The 17,952-nt window shown below is 45.4% G+C and overlaps 1 protein-coding gene across 1 annotated transcript in view; it reads left to right on the top strand.

The window, feature by feature from the left end:
• Nucleotides 1-5,057: 5,057 nt before the first annotated feature.
• ADAMTS8 (ADAM metallopeptidase with thrombospondin type 1 motif 8) overlaps nucleotides 5,058-17,952 on the top strand; it is a 36,229-nt gene continuing 23,334 nt past the window's right edge. Inside the window, exon 1 of the mRNA XM_053366926.1 lies at nucleotides 5,058-6,348. Within this exon, the coding sequence (XP_053222901.1) occupies nucleotides 5,692-6,348 (657 nt within the window). The 5' untranslated portion in view covers nucleotides 5,058-5,691. The remainder of the gene's footprint in view (nucleotides 6,349-17,952) is intronic.

Genomic DNA, 17,952 nt, shown 5'->3' with positions numbered 1-17,952 from the left:
ATCACTTCCTGTGATTTCAGGAGCATAACAGGGATAGGATATTTGAAAGAGCAGGAAGGACAGTGTGGTGTAGTGGTTAAGAGCAGTGGACTCGTAATCTGGTGAACCAGGTTCAATTCCTTCTCCTCCACCTGCAGCTGCTGGGTGACCTTGGGCTAGTCACACTTCTCTGAAGTTTCTCAGCCCCACTCACCTCACGGAGTGTTTGTTGTGGGGGAGGAAGGGAAAGGAGAATGTTAGTCGCTTTGAGACTCCTTCGGGTAGTGATAAAGCGGGATATCAAATCCAAACTCTTCTTCTTCCAGAAGGGGCAAGTCAATTTGCCCTTCCAGTTCAGCTTATCTCAACAAGGATCTGCAGGGGCAAGGCGAAACGAGTGGTTTTCTGAACACAGTGGGGAGACCATGAGTTCTTCAGGGTTAGACTTAAATTAACTTACATTAGCTAGGACCCTTTTAAAATATGATCTCTAATGATGACAGGTGAAGGTAGACTAGACCCAACCCTTACACCCTTGGAACATTTCCCATTCACGTCTTCTGCTCTTCTGATTAAAGGAGATCCTGGAAAGGTGGAAATCTTCATTGCCTGGGATGCCTTAACATAATTCTTCCAAACTTGCTTTAATAAGCCCTTGGAAGGCTGGCTGAAGCTACCAGAAATTCCAGGTTTCCTTTTATTCAACCAGGAACACTTAATGAAAACCAGGACGACCTAGAATCAACAACTACCAAAAAGTGTCTTTCTTCTAAGGTCAAAGGTAAAGGGAAGGCATGGGAATGAAGTGTGTCTCATTCCAAAGCATTGTCTTTGGACTATTACAGGCAGCATTCTGTACTTGGTGATGCTTTCAAGAGCCAACAAACTGATTTACTTACTTGCAAATAGTCCAGTGGCTGCAGAATCTGTACAGGCAAATCTCAGCCTTGGCAAGTCACAGCAATAGCACTGCTGCTGTTACGGCAGGGAAAGGGGTTCAATCCAGCAGACAGAGGCTTCCCATCTGGTGCTTAGGACAGTCCTCAGTCCCAAGGACCTCTCCCTTATTTATGTACCTCTACCACATCTTTCTGCAAAAGGTGGTGCAGACAAAGGAGTCTGAAAGAGGTTCTGGTAGAACCCTTTGCCTTGCAGATAAGTGAGTATTGTTGACCCTTCAGCACTTGCAAAGTTCATGATACAGCTCCACTGAAAATGAGTGGCCATCTAGAAACTGATGGTTCTGTACCAAAGGAAAGCTGTTTCTATTCTACCTAAGAGTTTTGCAGAGAGGCTAGTGTTCCTCAAGAGAAAGTTCCCCCATTTCTGCAATAAGAAGAGGCCAGTTCACTGTAGTAGAAAGAAAGGCTCTGCCACCTTGCTAGATCTATGATCCTTATATTTAGACCTCAATGGCAACATCACCATTAGGTTGGTCACTGTGAGAATGCTGGACTAGATGGGTCTTTGGCTTGATCCACCAGGCTCTTCCCATGTCCATAAGTGCTTAAAAAGAGGTTACAAGGAGCACAGCATTCGCTGCTGCGGAATTCCACACCTAAGACCTCTGCAGAGTAGCTGCTTTGGGTTTTAGGAAGACAGGAAAGGTAACAAATCCCATAGCTGTGCTAGGTTGCTTTGACACTCGCCCATTTATCTGGAACCGCCATGCTTGCTCCATTCTTATTTTACAGACAATGCCCAATTGTTAGGTTTCCTCATTGCAGGTTCCACCCATTTTATTTCCTGTTCAGAATGTCTGGGGCAGTGTGGGGTGTAATGAATTGGTGCCTGGACTAGTAAGCTTACGTTTCTGGTGGAGGGGTTGGGGTGGGCTCTAATTGCTGGCTTCCTTGCATAAGTTAAAACTGTCTCCTCCCAGAGCAGATGCTGACTTAACTAAGGGGAAATTCATCACTAACCTCCAGCAAATCCAAACAGGGAGTGATAGCGCAGCCAGAACCTGCAAAAAGGAAACTTGCAATTAACATTGCAGGGGGCTTAGGGGTAAGTATTATTACTGCCTTCAAAGGAGACCAGGGCAGTTTTATGTTTTCGACTGAGACTGAATTCTATGTAAAAACTGTAGGAGGATCTTGGCTGTAGGGAAGGGCACTGCTGAACTGTATAGCACTATATTAAATGCTGTGTGTAACTGCTGTTTTAATTCAATCCCAGGCATCTGCAGGTAGGATTGGGAGACACCTCTGCCTGAAATCCTGGGCAGCCACTTCCAGTCAGTGTAGACAATGCTAAGCTGGATGGACCAATAGTCTGACTCAAGTATAAGACAGCTTCCTATGCTCCTTTGTTAAGTACCAGTCGCTTCACTTTGCAAACTGAACATCTGATAGGACTGAGCAAGGACCTTTGCTGCCCTATGAACAGCAATCAGAATTTCCACAAATCCTCTTGTTCAAAACACCAGCAGAGGGCCTCTTTCCCTGGCATCATCAGACCACAAACCAGCTTCAGGACTGGTTCTCTCTAACCTCTGCTGGTTCAGCTCCCAGTTCAATCCTCCTGGCCCCCTCCCTACATAAATGGCTCTTCACTAAGTGATCTGCTCCTGATTCAGCCCAGAACTCCTGCTCTGTCCATTCAGATCTTCTGCCTGTCTCCAATCCTATTCTCTTTCCCTTTACCAAAAGACCATCTCTGGCCATCAACCGGTTTTTCTCTGCAACAGTTTATGCTGGGCTGCTGACTGTCACACCCCATGGATCTTATCCTGCCATCACTTATTGCATCACTGGAGCCTCCGCTGACAGCATATTTGATATAGGACTGTTTAGAACATGCATCAGCGAATGCTCATCACGCTTCATTTCTTTACAGTCAAAAGAATCACACTTTATAAAAAGAAATTCGGTAATCAGAAACTTTGCCCACCCCCCAACCCCGGAAAAGATGCAGTTATTTAGAGACACAACTAGTGTGTGTCTGAGTAGAAGGAGGTGGCTTTTCAACAGAGCCAAGCAGATGTAAATAATCCCCCTCAAACGGACGCACAGATATTTGTCCAGAGTAAACAGCCTTTAAACACTGACCCTCGTCCTCAATCATTTAACATAAAGCTGATTTCCCAGGTTCCCGGGAGGAAGGTATCTGGAACCTCAAAACACTGCTTATATTATCCTTTCAAATAGTTTGAGGATTAAAGCTTTCGGACAGCACGTTTTAAGGGGGAGGAAAGGGGATTCCTCTGTGGCGCTTTGAGAAAAAGGAAATTACTCTGATCCCTGATAACCTACAACTCCCCTAAGAACTAATGGGGCAGCTGTGGGTCCCTTTCCACCATACAAAATGCATCACTTTGGGTGTGTGGGACTTGGACAAGGCTTGGCAGAATTCCATTGTGGAAGTTACTTCCAGTGTGCATGGCATATGGACCTTTTAAAAAGATTTCTCCTTTCTCCACAATTAGCTGTTCCTTATTCAAATATTTTTCTCCATTATCAATCGGTTCCTTTTGCTCAAGCACAATGGGATTTCCAGAATCTAGACCAATCATGGTGAAAGTAATGCATCATATGTCCTCTACAGTTAAGAAGAGATACCAGCTCAAATGTTTCCAAACTGTCTGCATCCATACGTATAAGCCTGCCCAGTTTAAGCTGGGCTTCAGAGGCCCTTGTTCTCTGTTTGTGCTGCTGTCATGATCTATTATATTGACAGTTATCACAGACAGGGACTTTTTAGTGATGGCCCCACATCATTGGACTTCTCTCCCCTAGGGAATAATAGGCACGGCCCCATCAATATTGGCTTTTAAAAGAACCCTGTACTTGGCTAAGGTGCTAATTCTTGAACTTGCTTTGTTGTTGCTGCTCATTAATTAGAGGATAGTTTAGAAAGTTTGTTTTATGTGATTTTTATAAACAAGTTCATTGTAAACTGCCTTGAGGGGCCTATGCATGGGGAAGTTCAGAAAGTTTTTTTTGGGGGGGGGGGTTGAAGAATATTTACTAAAATGAAATGAAGGGATGGAGGATTATACACACGACTATTTCATTCTGCCCAGAGCTGAAGTGTTTGGAATGTGGAGAGCTATGTAGAGCAGCAAAAGTCCACTGAATGAAATGGAAGGCCACTTTTGGTGTTCTGCAGTGTCATGATGTATACAGGAAGCGAGGCTGCTTAAAATAAAGCGTATCTAGCAGCTACATTAGCAATACACCAGAATAAAAAATGGATATTTTTGTGCAGTGGGTGGTTTGTGAGTAATAAAAGACATGTTGTAAATAAAGACAGTCATAAGACAAAAAATGGTTTATGTTTGGGGTGCTTGTTTTTTGTTTTTAAAAAACCAAATAAGCACAAAATCCATTCTCTATGTTTCCTTTTATTTTTCCTTTCCAAGTTTATCACATACTTGGAGAAGGGGGACGGAGCTGAATTCTGATTAAAACATTCCTTTTTTTAAAAAAAAAGGAAAGAAAACATGACCAGCTATACTTGTGTGGAAGAACTGAATGCATTGCTTTTCTAATTTTCCAAATGGCCCTGTTAATGCTTTCAATTAGGAAACCTCCCTATGCTTCCTTCTGTATCCTCTGAAGAACATTCTCAGATGAGACGCCCAACTCCCTGGCACAATGATAAGATTCCTGATTTTAGATAGCAGCAGCTCCTTTAGGGATGATGAAGATCTCGTTTGGGAGGACCCGGATGTATGCTAGCATCTGATAAAATGGAGTTTTATCTCTTTAGGATTTGGAACTTTTTCCCATGGCAGACTTATTCCCCTTCCCCAAGAGCCCCGGAAAAAGGAAGGAACAAGTGGAAGTCCTCCTCTTCTTCTTTTACCCCGTACAGTGCAGAATTAATGCAAATGATGACAAATCTCTTGGAATGCAGCCTTTTCAAAGTAAATTTTAAAAAGAATGTCTGATTGCCAAAGGGTGATCAAAGTCCTGGAAAGAGTTAACACAAAGAGAATAAGAAGGGGGGGGGATGTTTGAGTTGACACTTAAACAAGAGAGGCGTGTCCTCCTAGCTCCTGATTGGCTTCAAGTTCTATCCAAAAACCTCCCCTCCCCCCCCCCTTTTCATTCCTCCTCCTCCTCCTCCTGCTCTCTAGGTCCCAGGGGAGAATGTGGAATAGTGAGAGAGATCAAAAATAAACCTCTTATGTCAAAGCAAGGGGGGAAGAAAAGTATAAATACCGAGGACTCTGCAGCCAGATTTGGTGCTTCAAAGGCTTGGGAAGAAGCAGCCCAGGGAGAGAGCGGAGCAGCCCAGGGAGAGAGCTAGAGGGCTTCTTAGGAAGGGAAGGGAGGGAAACTCAGAGAGGCAGAGAGAGAGAGAGAAATCAGGATTCCAACACCCACCCAGCCCCAGCCTCTTTCAACTCGACACACTTTTTTCCAAGTGGACAGCCCGCTTTGCTGCTGCATCTTTTGCCCGGAAAGGTGCAAGAGCTACTTTGGAAGCTGGTAACAGAAGGAACCCCACAAAGCAGCCTTTGGGGAGAAAAAGGATTTTCCCGGGGCCCCCCTCAATTCTCCCTCTACGCTGGGCAAGTTGCTGCTAACTAAACCTGGCATTAAAACCCCAAATTTGTTCACTCCTCTCCTATCAATTTCAAGCCACAAGTTTTTCCCTGGGGATCGCGGCTTGCCAATTTGCAGCATACACAGCTGGGGACTTTGCTGTTTCTTCAACCGAGCCTGCTCTTCCCATCCCGTCACTGGCTCCCCGATAGCATCAATGCCCCTTTCTCTGCAACCACCGCAGCCCTCGGCTGGCAGGCTGGCCGCTGCCCGCACGCTCTTCTTCCCTCTGCTGCTGGTCTTGCGACTGCTGGGCAATTCCTGGGCACTGCCCACCCAGGACAGCGACTCCCAGGGGGTGGTGCCAGTCTGGATGGTCCCTCCGGGAGGCGAAGGGCAGGTTTCCTTCTCCATCCGTGCCTTCAGGAAGGAGTTTGTCCTGCAGTTGGAGCCAGATGCCAGCTTCTTGGCACCTGGGCTGAAGATCCAGCACGTGGGTAGGAAGGAGCTCCTTGCTAAGGAGGACGTGGGGCTCCGGAGCTGCTTCTACTCTGGGACTGTGAACTCCCAGCCAGACTCCCTGGTGGCTGTTAGCCTGTGCCAGGGCATCCGTGGCTCCTTCTTGGTGGATGGAGACAAATATGTCATCCACCCACAAGGTCATGAGAATGGGGATCCTCTGCTGCAGGCCCACCAGCTCCAGAAGAGGGGGTGGGCAAAAGAAGCTGGAGAGGACATCCCAGAAGAGGAATCCCGGGTAGCAGAGTCCAACAGCACCGGCAGAACCAAGAGGTTCATCTCAGAAGCCCGCTATGTGGAGACCCTGCTGGTGGCTGATGCCTCCATGCTCCAGTTCTATGGGGAAGACCTGACGGTAAGCAGCACTTCAACTCTCCTTCTCTTCCTTTTAGATGCTCAGAGCAGGTGCAGGTTGGGCGGTGCATGCCAATATGCGTGGAATCTTAAGTGGGAATCTTTGAGCTGTGGGTGGGGTGGTAGATCTGGGGTGATGCAGTCAGGGGCAGGTCATGGTAAAAGCATGAACCCTGAGCAGTACTTCTCCAAATCTCCCTTGCCTTCAACTTCTGGCTGCGTACACACCACACATTTAATGCACATTAACTCCTGGTTGTGTTCACGCAACACATACAAAGCACATTTAAAGCACACACATACCCTAAGAATTCTGAGAACTGTAGTTCACCCCACACAGCTACAATCCCCAGCAAACTACCATTCCCATAATTCTTGCGGGGGTGTGTGTGATGTGCTTTAAATGTGTGGTTTGTTCATTGCTGTCTTTCAGCCTCCTGTCTGTAATTTTATGGGGTAAGGGCCATAATAATTCTGGTCCACTTTGCAGGGCTCCTTACTGTGAATAACACTTGTGAAGCACTGTGAACACTTTAAGGCACATGATAGCAAAAATGATCATAGTGGAAAACATCTGGGGGAATGCAGGGGTGTGCACGGGGTCGTTGTGGGACAACGCACTTCTTTGAGACTGCTCACTGTTGAAGGGCAGATTTGTTAACAAGGAACTTCCGCTAAACAGCATCTCTGGGTAGAGTTGTCCCCTGCTTGCCACCCCACCCCCATAACACACAATTAACACATCCCTCACAATGTGATGTCATCACGTTCTGCATTTCCCCGCCCCAGCTTCACATCATCGAATATTGCACAGTGTGATGAAGTCATATATCTGATGGATGTCCCTAGATGTTATGGGGTGGGGGTGGGGAGCTCGACACCCAGATGACATTTCTGGCAGCTGCCTGAGTCTTCAGTAACATGTAGTTGCACCTTGTCTGGTGGAGATGAAACATCTGTATTTTAACTCATTGTTTTCTTTGTACCTGGTAAAGTGCGCTGCAGAACTTGAAAGCTGGTATTTTTCAAAGCATAATTTTGTCCAGAGAATGGCAAAATTGGACTACGTATTCTGTGGTTTTTTAAAAAAAAATATTGTGGGAAAGGAGCACAGCATCTTTTGCCTATGCTAAGCTGATGACATGAGAACTGTAAAGCAATTTGATATTAAAGTCATTAAGCTAATCTGTGTTCCTTATTATTGTAAGGTCTGCCTCTTTGGTATACTGATATACTACTTTTGGAGACTAATGGGGGGGGGGGAGTTGGGGCTTTGTTTAGTAGGAGAAGGGGAAGAGGCACAGTCTCTATTAGTAGCCACATAAGATTAGTAAAAGTTCTAGAAGTCGTGTTTTGATGGGAGCCTCCCTCTCTCTTGGGCTGAATCCCCACCCCCACCCCCAAGCCGTGGTTGAAGAGAACCACTTGAACCAGGAGACCCACAGACTTCACAAGTACCATTTACATGAGTAAATTTATGTTCGCCGTGTTAAAGTCTTACTCAGCTTTGTTAGCTCTAAAAGGGAAGTTTCTATCCTGGAAATTGTATGCAAGGAAAATCCTAACTTCTGCTAGGACAGCGGCTTTCACAGTGGTGAAATTAAGCAAGAATTATATTAAGGACATTCTATTAAAAGGAGAGGGGAACAGAGGTGCAAGGGGTTCTGCTAACTGAGTATTTGGGGGGGCCATGTTCATCTTCAGTCACTGCTTTTCTAGTGGGGAAGTTACAGTATTTTATTTGAGGTGCTAATAGCAGAAATGGGCTCAGTACAAGTCAGGATTATTCGGGAGACCTCTTTCTTTCAGCACATAGCAGGTGGAACTTCAGAAATGTTAAATGTGAATATTTATTACCCAATAAGATGTATGAAACATTTCCATGATAGGCAGGGTGCATGTGGAATCACACTTTGGTCTCTTCCAGACTTTTGCTCTTTTGGGGTGGGATTCAACCACATGCCAGCAAACTCAGATTGCACAAATAAAGCTGGTTATTGTTTTGTGCAACAAACCACTCTCCCCCCCCCCACCTCAAAATCAGATGTTTTGTGATGAGGGAAATGATTGGGAAACGCACCCTTGGAAAGCGAGGGATAATAGTTGCTTGGCACAGGCCGATATACCCTTCCAACAAACAAATCTGAATGTGTACTCAATGAACAGCTGGCAGAAATGACATGGAACTGCTGAACTAAGGAAACCTCGACTCTTAGGGCAGGAAGAGAGAAAAGTTTGTAACAGTTAGAGACTTTTGCTTCCTATGGTGTCCACACGCGCGCGCGCACACACACACACACACACACACACACACGGCATACGTACAAGTGTAACTTTCCTTTATCCCACTTTTGCTCTCAATCAAACAGATTTTGCAGATTTTTAAAACAATGAAAAACAACTTTCCAGCTCTATTTACCTGAGGTGAAAACCGCATGGCTGTACATATGCCACAAGCAGCTATCACTTTTTCAAAACGATTTCAATAAAAATAACACTCTAGTCCTTTGTCTCGAGAAAGACTAGAGCTGAGTCAATTACATCCATCATCTCCCTATAGAAAGGATTTATTTCAAGCCTTTGGCTTAACCCTTTAATCCTTATCCCCAATTGCAAAGAAGGCTATGTACACAGAACTGCATTTTCTTCTTCCCCTTCTCCATCCTTTTCCCTCTGCTGTGTCCTCCATTATTGGAGTTAAAATTGCAGGATCCTTAAGGGTAGGGACCTATATTATTATTATTATTATTATTATTATTATTATTATTACTACTACTACTACTACTACTACTACTTTTTACTCATGTAATCGCTTTACATGATCACTGTGCCCACTCGACAGTTTCAGTCTGTAGAACTGGCAGTCTTACGCACAATACCCATTCCAAACATTTCAGAAATTCTTCCTTTAGCTTGCCATAACTTGCACTTTGGAACTCCCTGCCTATTGATATTAGGCAGGGACTTCTACTATTTTTTGTTTGTTCGTGTGCCCGCTTAACACATTTTTTATTAGGCCTATCGAGATGTGTATATGTTGCTGTGCTTTTAATCAGTTATTAGTTAACTGCTGGTTTGATTTTTTTGATGTTTTACTTATTTTATCTGTTTTTCATTGTTTATTTTAATATTTTATGTCAACCGCGTAGAGGTTTCGTGACAAACAAAAGTGGTATATTAATTTTGTAAAGTAAGTACCTAAATAAATAAATATATGAAATTGCCATGTCGCTTTGAAAAATGGTAGACATTGGATGGTGCTATACAAATACATAATGCTTCAGTAGACAACTCACTAGGCTGAACTCTGGCTCAGACGATAGACACCCTGCTACAGTGCCAAACCTCTGTAATACTAATAACCCCCTTATATCCAGACGTCATGCGGATCTGGGAATCTCGCCAACAGCAGTAGAATGTCTAAACTGGGTAAAATATGAATCGTAAATCTGTACAGTAGTCAAGAAATACAATGGATTTCCCAAAATAGGAAGATATTGAACGACAATTGTTGTTTTCCCTAGAAGTGATTTATTTTGGATAGTTGTTTGTCTGTTTGCTATGCCTTTAGACACCTCTTAAGATATTATAACCATATTTGGATGATGACTGCTGAGAACAAGCATCAGGTTTTTCTCTCTGTTTGGCATTTTGAATCAAGATGGCGGGCTGAACTTTTCAAAGCTGCACTGATTTAAACTTCTGGTTTCGAAACTGCACTTGTGTTTGGTTGTTTTTTGGTTTTTCTTTTGTTTCTTAGAATCCCTGAGCAGGGCTGGGCACAAGTGTGCTGATTTCTTAACAGTATTGCCTTCATAGCTGTCAACTTTTCCCTTTTCTTGCGAGGAATCCTATTCGGGAAAAAAGGGAAACATTGACAGCTATGATTGCCTTTCAGAGCAGCACACATCACGTCCCATGCAGCCGCACATCCAAACAGTGGCCAAACCTATGCACTTCACAGTATTCCTAGCCTGGGATTCTGATCTCAAAGCAACAAATGGGAACAGTATGTCCATCTGGAAGCTCCCCCCACCCTTACAGTCCTTCAGTCCATACATAGTCATAGGAATCCTCTGCACACTGGGAATTTTGGATCTTGCTCAGGTGTGTTTCCCCCTGTTGGACCTTAAAGACTTGGGATGATGTTAGAGACAGCCTTGGGGCAGATCTACATCACACACTTAAAGACACACATTTAAAACACATGACTTCCCCCAATGAATCCTGGGAACTATAGTTTGTTAAGGGTGCTGGGAATTGTAGCCCTGTGAGGTTGGAATAGCAGCTCCCAGGATTCTTTGGAGGAAGTCATGTGTTTTAAATGTGCATTGGATCTCGGGCACCTGGGGCGGTGTGCCCAGGGGTGGTGAGAACCATCCATAGGAGCAGGGTGAACCACCCATAGGGACAGCATGGCCTGTGCCTTCCCTATGGGCACCACGTGCCCTGTCCCTATGGGTGCCACGCAGCATCCATCGGGACGGCACAGAGCGTGGGGTGCCCTTAGGGAGGGACTGGGCATGCTGTGGGGCCTCAGCCACCCTACAGATGGGGGGTGTTAAGTTGTGGGTGAACATATCAGACTACACAGCGATTCTTCAAACAGCTCTTATTTATTCACAGGCCAGAACTGAACTGAAGGGTTCAGCCAGCCTGCTTATATAGAGCTCCACTACAACGCAACTGTAACAACTTTCTGTAACTATCCAATCACTGTACGTCACTTTCAATCCCTTATTTGCATATGTGGACTTGAGTGAAAACTATCTACAGTATCCCCCTGCTGGCCCAGGGTGAGAACTTCAGTACATAACAGGGGGAAGCAGCCAGTAGACAGTGCGGAGCCTGCAGGTGCCAACACACATGGCTCATGCGCGCTGCAGGCCCCGTGGTGAGTGCCACTGGCCATTTTGTCACCCCCCCAACAGGGTAGCACCCGGGGCATACTGCACCCCCCCTTCCTACACCCCTGCACTGAATGTGCTTTAACTTAATAGTGTGGATTGGTTAGGCATTTGCAACAGGTGCTGGGTACCTGTCCCCAGTCTTGCTCCCTCTACCACCCAACTGACACTCAAAAACTGTGCTAAGCAGCTGACCTATGGAGTGCAGGTCTGCAGGGCCTGATGCTCTCCAGATGCCTGGGACTATTACTCTCATCAGCCGCTGCTGGGTGGCATCTGGAAAGTATCAGGTCAGGGAAGGCTGTTCCAGGCTACAGATGTCTAATGGAGAATGCTTATCTCTCTCTCAAACTACAATTTCCAAGATTGCTTTCTGGAGAAGTCATGACAGATGAGAACGCAATGCTGTGTAGATCCCCATCAGGCTGTGGAGGGCTAGCCTACAATAGCTAGGTAAAGGTAAAGGGACCCCTGACCATTAGGTCCAGTCGTGACCGACTCTGGGGTTGCATTGCTCATCTCGCTTTATTGGCCGAGGGAGCTGGCATACAGCTTCCGGGTCATGTGGCCAGCATGACTAAGCCACTTCTGGCGAACCAGAGCAGCGCACGAAAAGGTCGTTTACCTTCCCGCCGGAGCAGTACCCATTTATCTACTTGCACTTTGATGTGCTTTTGAACTGCTAGGTTGGCAGGAACAGGGACCAAGCAATGGGAGCTCACCCTGTTGCGGGTATTCGAACCGCTGACCTTCTGATCGGCAAGTCCTAGGCTCTGTGGTTTAACCCACAGCGCCACCCACGTCTCAGCCTACAATAGTTACAGAGCTCTATTTCCCAGACTTCCATGAAGGGAATCCATGATAGCTAAGCTCATTTAAAGCTAAGCAGGAATAGCCAAGGCTGTGCCCTTCAGATGTTGGGCTCTATCTCTCATCAGCCCCAGCCGACATGGCCGGTGGTCAGGGATGAGGGGAGCTGAAATGCAGCAAACATCTGAAAGGCTCCAAGTTGGCTTCCCCTAGTCTATAGTGTTCAATGAAAGCCCTTTGCCATCTTCCTCACATTTCAGAAGGCCTACATTAGCAGCAGTACATCGTTCCAATCTCCTGTGGAAGACTAACCAAACAAAAGCATCCATGTATATCACTTGCCCACAGCTGTTTCTGAAGGCACTAGTGGTGGGGTTAGATGGAGGGGAAATACGTGTGTGTCGGTCTGGTCTGCCTGAAAAGGTACACACATGTCGCAGAAACATTGAGTCAGAACGGTCCATGTTTACTTGGCTTCCTTACAATCCTTGCAGCCACATTTTCATCACTAAACATTAAAAGGTCAGGCGCGTCCTTTGCAAGTTGTTTTCCGACATTAATTGTGGTAGAGGAGGCCCCCGAAATAGCTCAGATTCACACAGATGGACAAAGAGGGAGTGGCTTCTGTTTTACCTCCCAAACAACCATCACAAGATACCATATTTTTCCCTCCTAAAAAGTAAGGGGAAATGTGTGTGCGTCCTATGGAGCGAATGCAGGCTGTGCAGCTATCCCAGAAGCCAGAACAGCAAGAGGGATCGCTGCTTTTGCTGCGCAGCGATCCCTCTTGCTGTTCTGGCTTCTGGGATTCAGAATATTTTTTTTTCTTGTTTTCCTCCTCCAAAAACTAGGTGCGTCTTATGGTCTGGTGCGTCTTATAGAGCGAAAAATACGGTGTCTTCCTGCTCTGTATCGTTGCCTAGGCTGCTCTGTCCCCTGCTCTGGATAGAGTGAGTCATACGCTAGCTACACTCAGAGAGGACCCAATAATCCATTGCACAAAGGGAAAACGTATGTTTGTCATTGCCCCCACTTTGGCTTCTGGCCCTGCCCACCACTGACATGTGGCTCCCAGAGGGGTCAAGCTGCTTAGACAGATAATGGGGAGGGGCACAATCTGCAAGGCTCAGCTCAGGCCACATCTGGAGTCTGACTACATCCTTGGAAGAAACCCAAAGGATAAGCAAAATGAGGGTCTAGTTCCATTTGGTCAGGGGTGGGGAACCTTTTCCGAACCACTCCCTCCTGGGCAACCTTCTGCCATCATCAAGGTGCCAGGAGTGGGCAGAACAATGAATATACATTTCTCCTTTGTGCAGTAGGCTGCTTTCTACACACACCCCTCTCTGTCCCAGTCTGGCAAGAAAGAGGCATCATCAGAGTTCAAGGACAGCGGCAGAAACACTCCAGGAAGGAAACGGAAGGAAGAAACAGGGGAAGAGAGTGTGACCTGAGGAGAGTCCCAAGGGCCAAACAGAGAAGTCAGGCGGCACATTTTGCCCCTAGGCCTCAAGTTCTGCAATTCTGATTTAGGTATTTGCCCTTCTCTCTTCCAAAGCACCTGACTAGATGTGTGCTCTCATGCAAAGCAGCTTGAACTGTGTTTGGTATCTGCTTGGAGCCATAAGCCTGAGGAGTTAATATGCAGATTCTGAAACGTATCTCCACACAAAAGCTGTAGGGCTCTTTCCAAGTCTGCAACACACACACACACACACACACACACAGTGGACTGCAGGATTCTTCTCCACTTCCTCCTCTACCTTCTATGTAATGCTAAACAGCTGCCACAGTCCTCCTCTAGAGCAAACATTGGCAAAACAACTGCTGATTATGAAGCACTCTGGTATGAAAAACGCGCCACACAAGTGAACATTGTTATTCTGGAGGCGATGGCTGAGGACCCAGCGTGAGTAGCTTCTGAGGGCTGGGAGGAAAGCAGGCCAGCCCTGGAATAGTATTATGGTTATCAGGTTGTCAAACAATTGCTCATGTCCCACGCTGAAAAGAAACAGGTGACGTTGCTTCAGAATTCATTGTGAAATGTCCCCTGTGTGTCAGTGTTTCCTAAGACTTTGATGGAGGACACACTCTCCTCCCCCCAACTCCCATAAAAATTGAACCTCTCAAAAAGGATACTCAAAAAGGGGGCAGGAAAAGGGGAACTGAGATTATCAAGGAGGCTGCAGTGTCTTGGCCTATGAGGAGAGGCTACGGTAATTGGGACATTTTAGTTCAGAAAAAGAAAGGTAAGCAGCAGGTGATGTAATCAATCTAGTAGAATTATGCATGTGTTTAAGAGAGCTTTTTCTCATTCTGCCATCATACCAGAACTCAGGCGGTTCAGGTACGTTCAATGAGGAGGTACGTCCAACTAAACACAATTATGGAACTCCCTGCCATCCATTAGTTTGAAAAAGTGATCAGACAAATTCATAGAAGGTGAGTCCAGCCATGGCAGCTCTAGTCAGCCTCCAGGAGTACACCAGTTGTTGGAAGTGGGGATACTGCTTTCCGTTTTACTTGTGGGTTTCCCAGCGACTTCTGGTTGGCCATTGTGGGGGAAAGATGCTGGATGTAAACCGACCTTTGGTTTGATGCATGAAGGTGCTTCATAAGGTCTAATGATGCATGCCTCATTCTCACCCCAAAACGGCATACGAGTAAGGGCTCATCCAGACTTCCTTTTGCACTGTGCTTTCAGGACACAGTTCGGTGCCTGACTCATGCATATACACACAGCACACAGCCCCATCTGGGGCTATCTGATATTATTTCGAGTGACTGAATACACCAGTCTCCTCCTAGTGGGACAGAATTGCCAGCTCCCAACAAATGGCAGGAGGCAAATCCCAAGCAACGGATAGTGCAGAGATAAATCAGGCAGCCGCCCTGAGGGGAAGAGGGTTGTACTTTTTTACGCCATACTAGCAACTGGATGGCATCCAGCTTACAAATAGCTGGTCTACATATTTTAAATGGACAGAGTCAGGGACTCCAGCATTCTGCTTGTGGCAGGAAACATGATCTAGAGGAAGGATGCCTAAGTGGAGGGTCAGAACAGAATCCCCAAATGAGTTATGGGGAGCAGCTTCTGTGTGTGGCTCACGGGATATGGCAAAAGTCCACTAGACCATGTTGCATACAATGCAGATAGGCAAATAAGGGTAGAGTCCAGATTTAGGTCAGGGAGAATGATGGACGGGTATGCCCCAGTTTCTGAAGACTCGCTGGTGATTTCCAGCGAGATTTTTTGAGGAACCAGAGAACCATCGTTGCAGCAAAAAGTTTTGGAACTGGTCCTCCTCTCGCCTGCTCAGCGGGAGATTTTTGCCAAGATATGCTTCCCATTTTGTGCCTCCCTTTATTCCTGCTGTAATAAGATAGCTTTAAATTCCCTTATAGGACTCTGGGCCAAGCTCAGAAGGAGAACTGCAGAAGGAAAACACGTAACGTTCTCCCAACACTTTTTTTAAACAATGAAATGCAGTCGCAGGGGACAGACACCGGAAATGGAAAAGCAGCCGTAGGGAGGGATGCCACTTTCCTCCCACAAGTGGGGAATTGGATTATGGGGAGGTCAATGTTTGAGCCAAAATACTACAAGATGGGGAACTTCCGGGTTAGCGCCATCGACTAATGGCGGATTCCCTCCGAGCTCCGGAGGGAATCGGCTCTGCAGGATTTGGGTCTTGCCGCTGCGGCGACGCAGGGACCCTCAGAAATCACAGGCGCTGAAGCCTGTGAACCTGGTGACTCGGCGGGCACCATTTGCGCCCCCGACCCGCGAAGGAGCCTTTTTAAAGGCTTCGGAACGGGGGATGGGGCGAGCGGCGCGGTGCTGAGAGTCGACTGCTTCTCCTGCGGAGTGAAGCCGCATGCCATGGTCGGAGAGCGCTGACTACTTCTTGTGAACAATTGGGTTTTAAAAGCAACAACCCGTGAGTAGTACGGAAATTGGATTTGCAAAGAAAAAATTTTTTTGAATTAGGCACGATCGGGGAAGGCGCAAACAGGAAGTCCGTCTCCCCGTCTTGTAAATAATTTAAAGCAAGGACTAGTTAACTAAGGTCGAGAGAACTTCTTCTTCTTTATTGGGTAAAAGACATTAATTTCACGATTTGGCAGTATAAGTAATTTTACTGGAGGATAAGAGTTAATTTTGAGAGCTGAAGTGCCACCCCCCCCGGACCCGGGAGTGATCCGCGAGAGAGCCTGTTGAGGAGATATAGAAGAGTTTGACAGCTGTCAAATTAGCTGTCAAGAAGGAAAAAGAGAACTTTGTTTCTGCTGTCTCTGCTGGATATATTTGTTACAATTTGGTTATATTTTGTTGAAAACAAGGAAGAACTGATACAAACTAACTTGATTTTTGGATTTGAACTGGAAGGAAGATTAAGTAACCAAAATCCCTCTAGAGGGGGTTTTGGGACATTACAAGAATGGCTGAAGGAGGAAAAATTCAAGCTAAATTGGACAGAGTGTTTCTTCTCTTGGGAAAGTTACAAGGCCAAATTGATGTTTTGGCTACCAATGTTGCAACTCTGGACTTAACAGTAAACAAATTCATTGAATTTGATAAGGATTTGACTCAGGAAGTTCATGCAGCTGGACAAGAAGAGAAACTTGAGAGATTTGAGAGTGTGGAGAAAGAGATATATGTTGTTTCTGAGGAAAAGAAAGGAGGAGATGTAATGTTGCAGATGACAAAGGAGAGCCAGAGGCCTGACATGATGGTTACAAAGGAAAATAAGTACTGGATGATGAAAATCTGGTCTGAATTGGAGATTGAAGAATGGAGAGATCTCCTTATGTGGAGATCTGAAGACCTATGGATTACAAATTTGATTAAGGTGAAAGTTGGAGCTTTCGGGACATTTGGACTTAAAAGGAGTAAGAAACAAGATTCGGGCTCCACTTTTAAGTATGGAGGTCTGGCTGGAAGAAACATGGACCCTACTGGGACAGAGCTTCTCCGAGATCTGGTGTTTAATACTAAGGACTACCAAAAAAAACCGGCAGAGAGGAATTGAGAGAGAATTAAGAGCCTCGGACGTGAGGTCTCCAGGCTGATAGTAGACTAAGACTAATGGACATTTGTTGGGGATCGAAACCGGGAAAGGGGGGGGTTGGGAATCCAAAGGGTGTACAATTATAATCTGTTTTTTTTATTTTGTTTTGTTATTAGTATGAAAATTGGGGAATTCGTGGAAGGGAATTTGGGTCAACTTTAGAAAAAAGTTTTAAGAATGAGCACTGATGTACAAATATTGATGTTTATAAGTTAAAATTGGTTTTTCTAAAATGAATTAAATATAAAAAGGTCAAAAATTGGGGATAAGAACTTGTTGAACTAACAATTTGAATTGGAATATAAGAAGGGGAGATGTGGGGAAGTCAGGGAAATATGTTATTGAAAATACGGATTGTAAACTTTGTGTTTTTAACTTTTTTGTTTTTTCTTTTTTGATTTTTTAATGTATTAAGGTGGAAAATCTCAATAAATATCTTTAAAAAAAAAAATACTACAAGATGGAATGAGGGCTCAATCCATACTCTTGTTTGACACCTGAGACGTTTTCAGGACCCACCCTATTCCTGTCACCCGTTTTAACTGTTTTTAATTCTAAATTTTAAATTGCTAAAAGCCATGGTGAAGGGCAGGCGTTAAATTTAATTATCTGATTGCTTTCCTCCCCCACAAACAAAGTCTCAAAGTGACACACAGAAAAGAAGATTTATATGAGACTACTGAAGCAACTTAGAATCAATTAAGTTTTTGTTCAGCTATTAACTTAAAAATACTTACTCGGTGATTGCAGACAAGCCACCCTCCCTCGGTCTTACTCCCCTTGCCCAATCTGCAACCTGAGAGATAACAATGCTGA

This window comes from Podarcis raffonei, chromosome 15 (assembly GCF_027172205.1).
Source record: "Podarcis raffonei isolate rPodRaf1 chromosome 15, rPodRaf1.pri, whole genome shotgun sequence".
NCBI lineage: Eukaryota > Metazoa > Chordata > Lepidosauria > Squamata > Lacertidae > Podarcis > Podarcis raffonei.
This window is presented reverse-complemented; position numbering and strand designations above follow the sequence as displayed.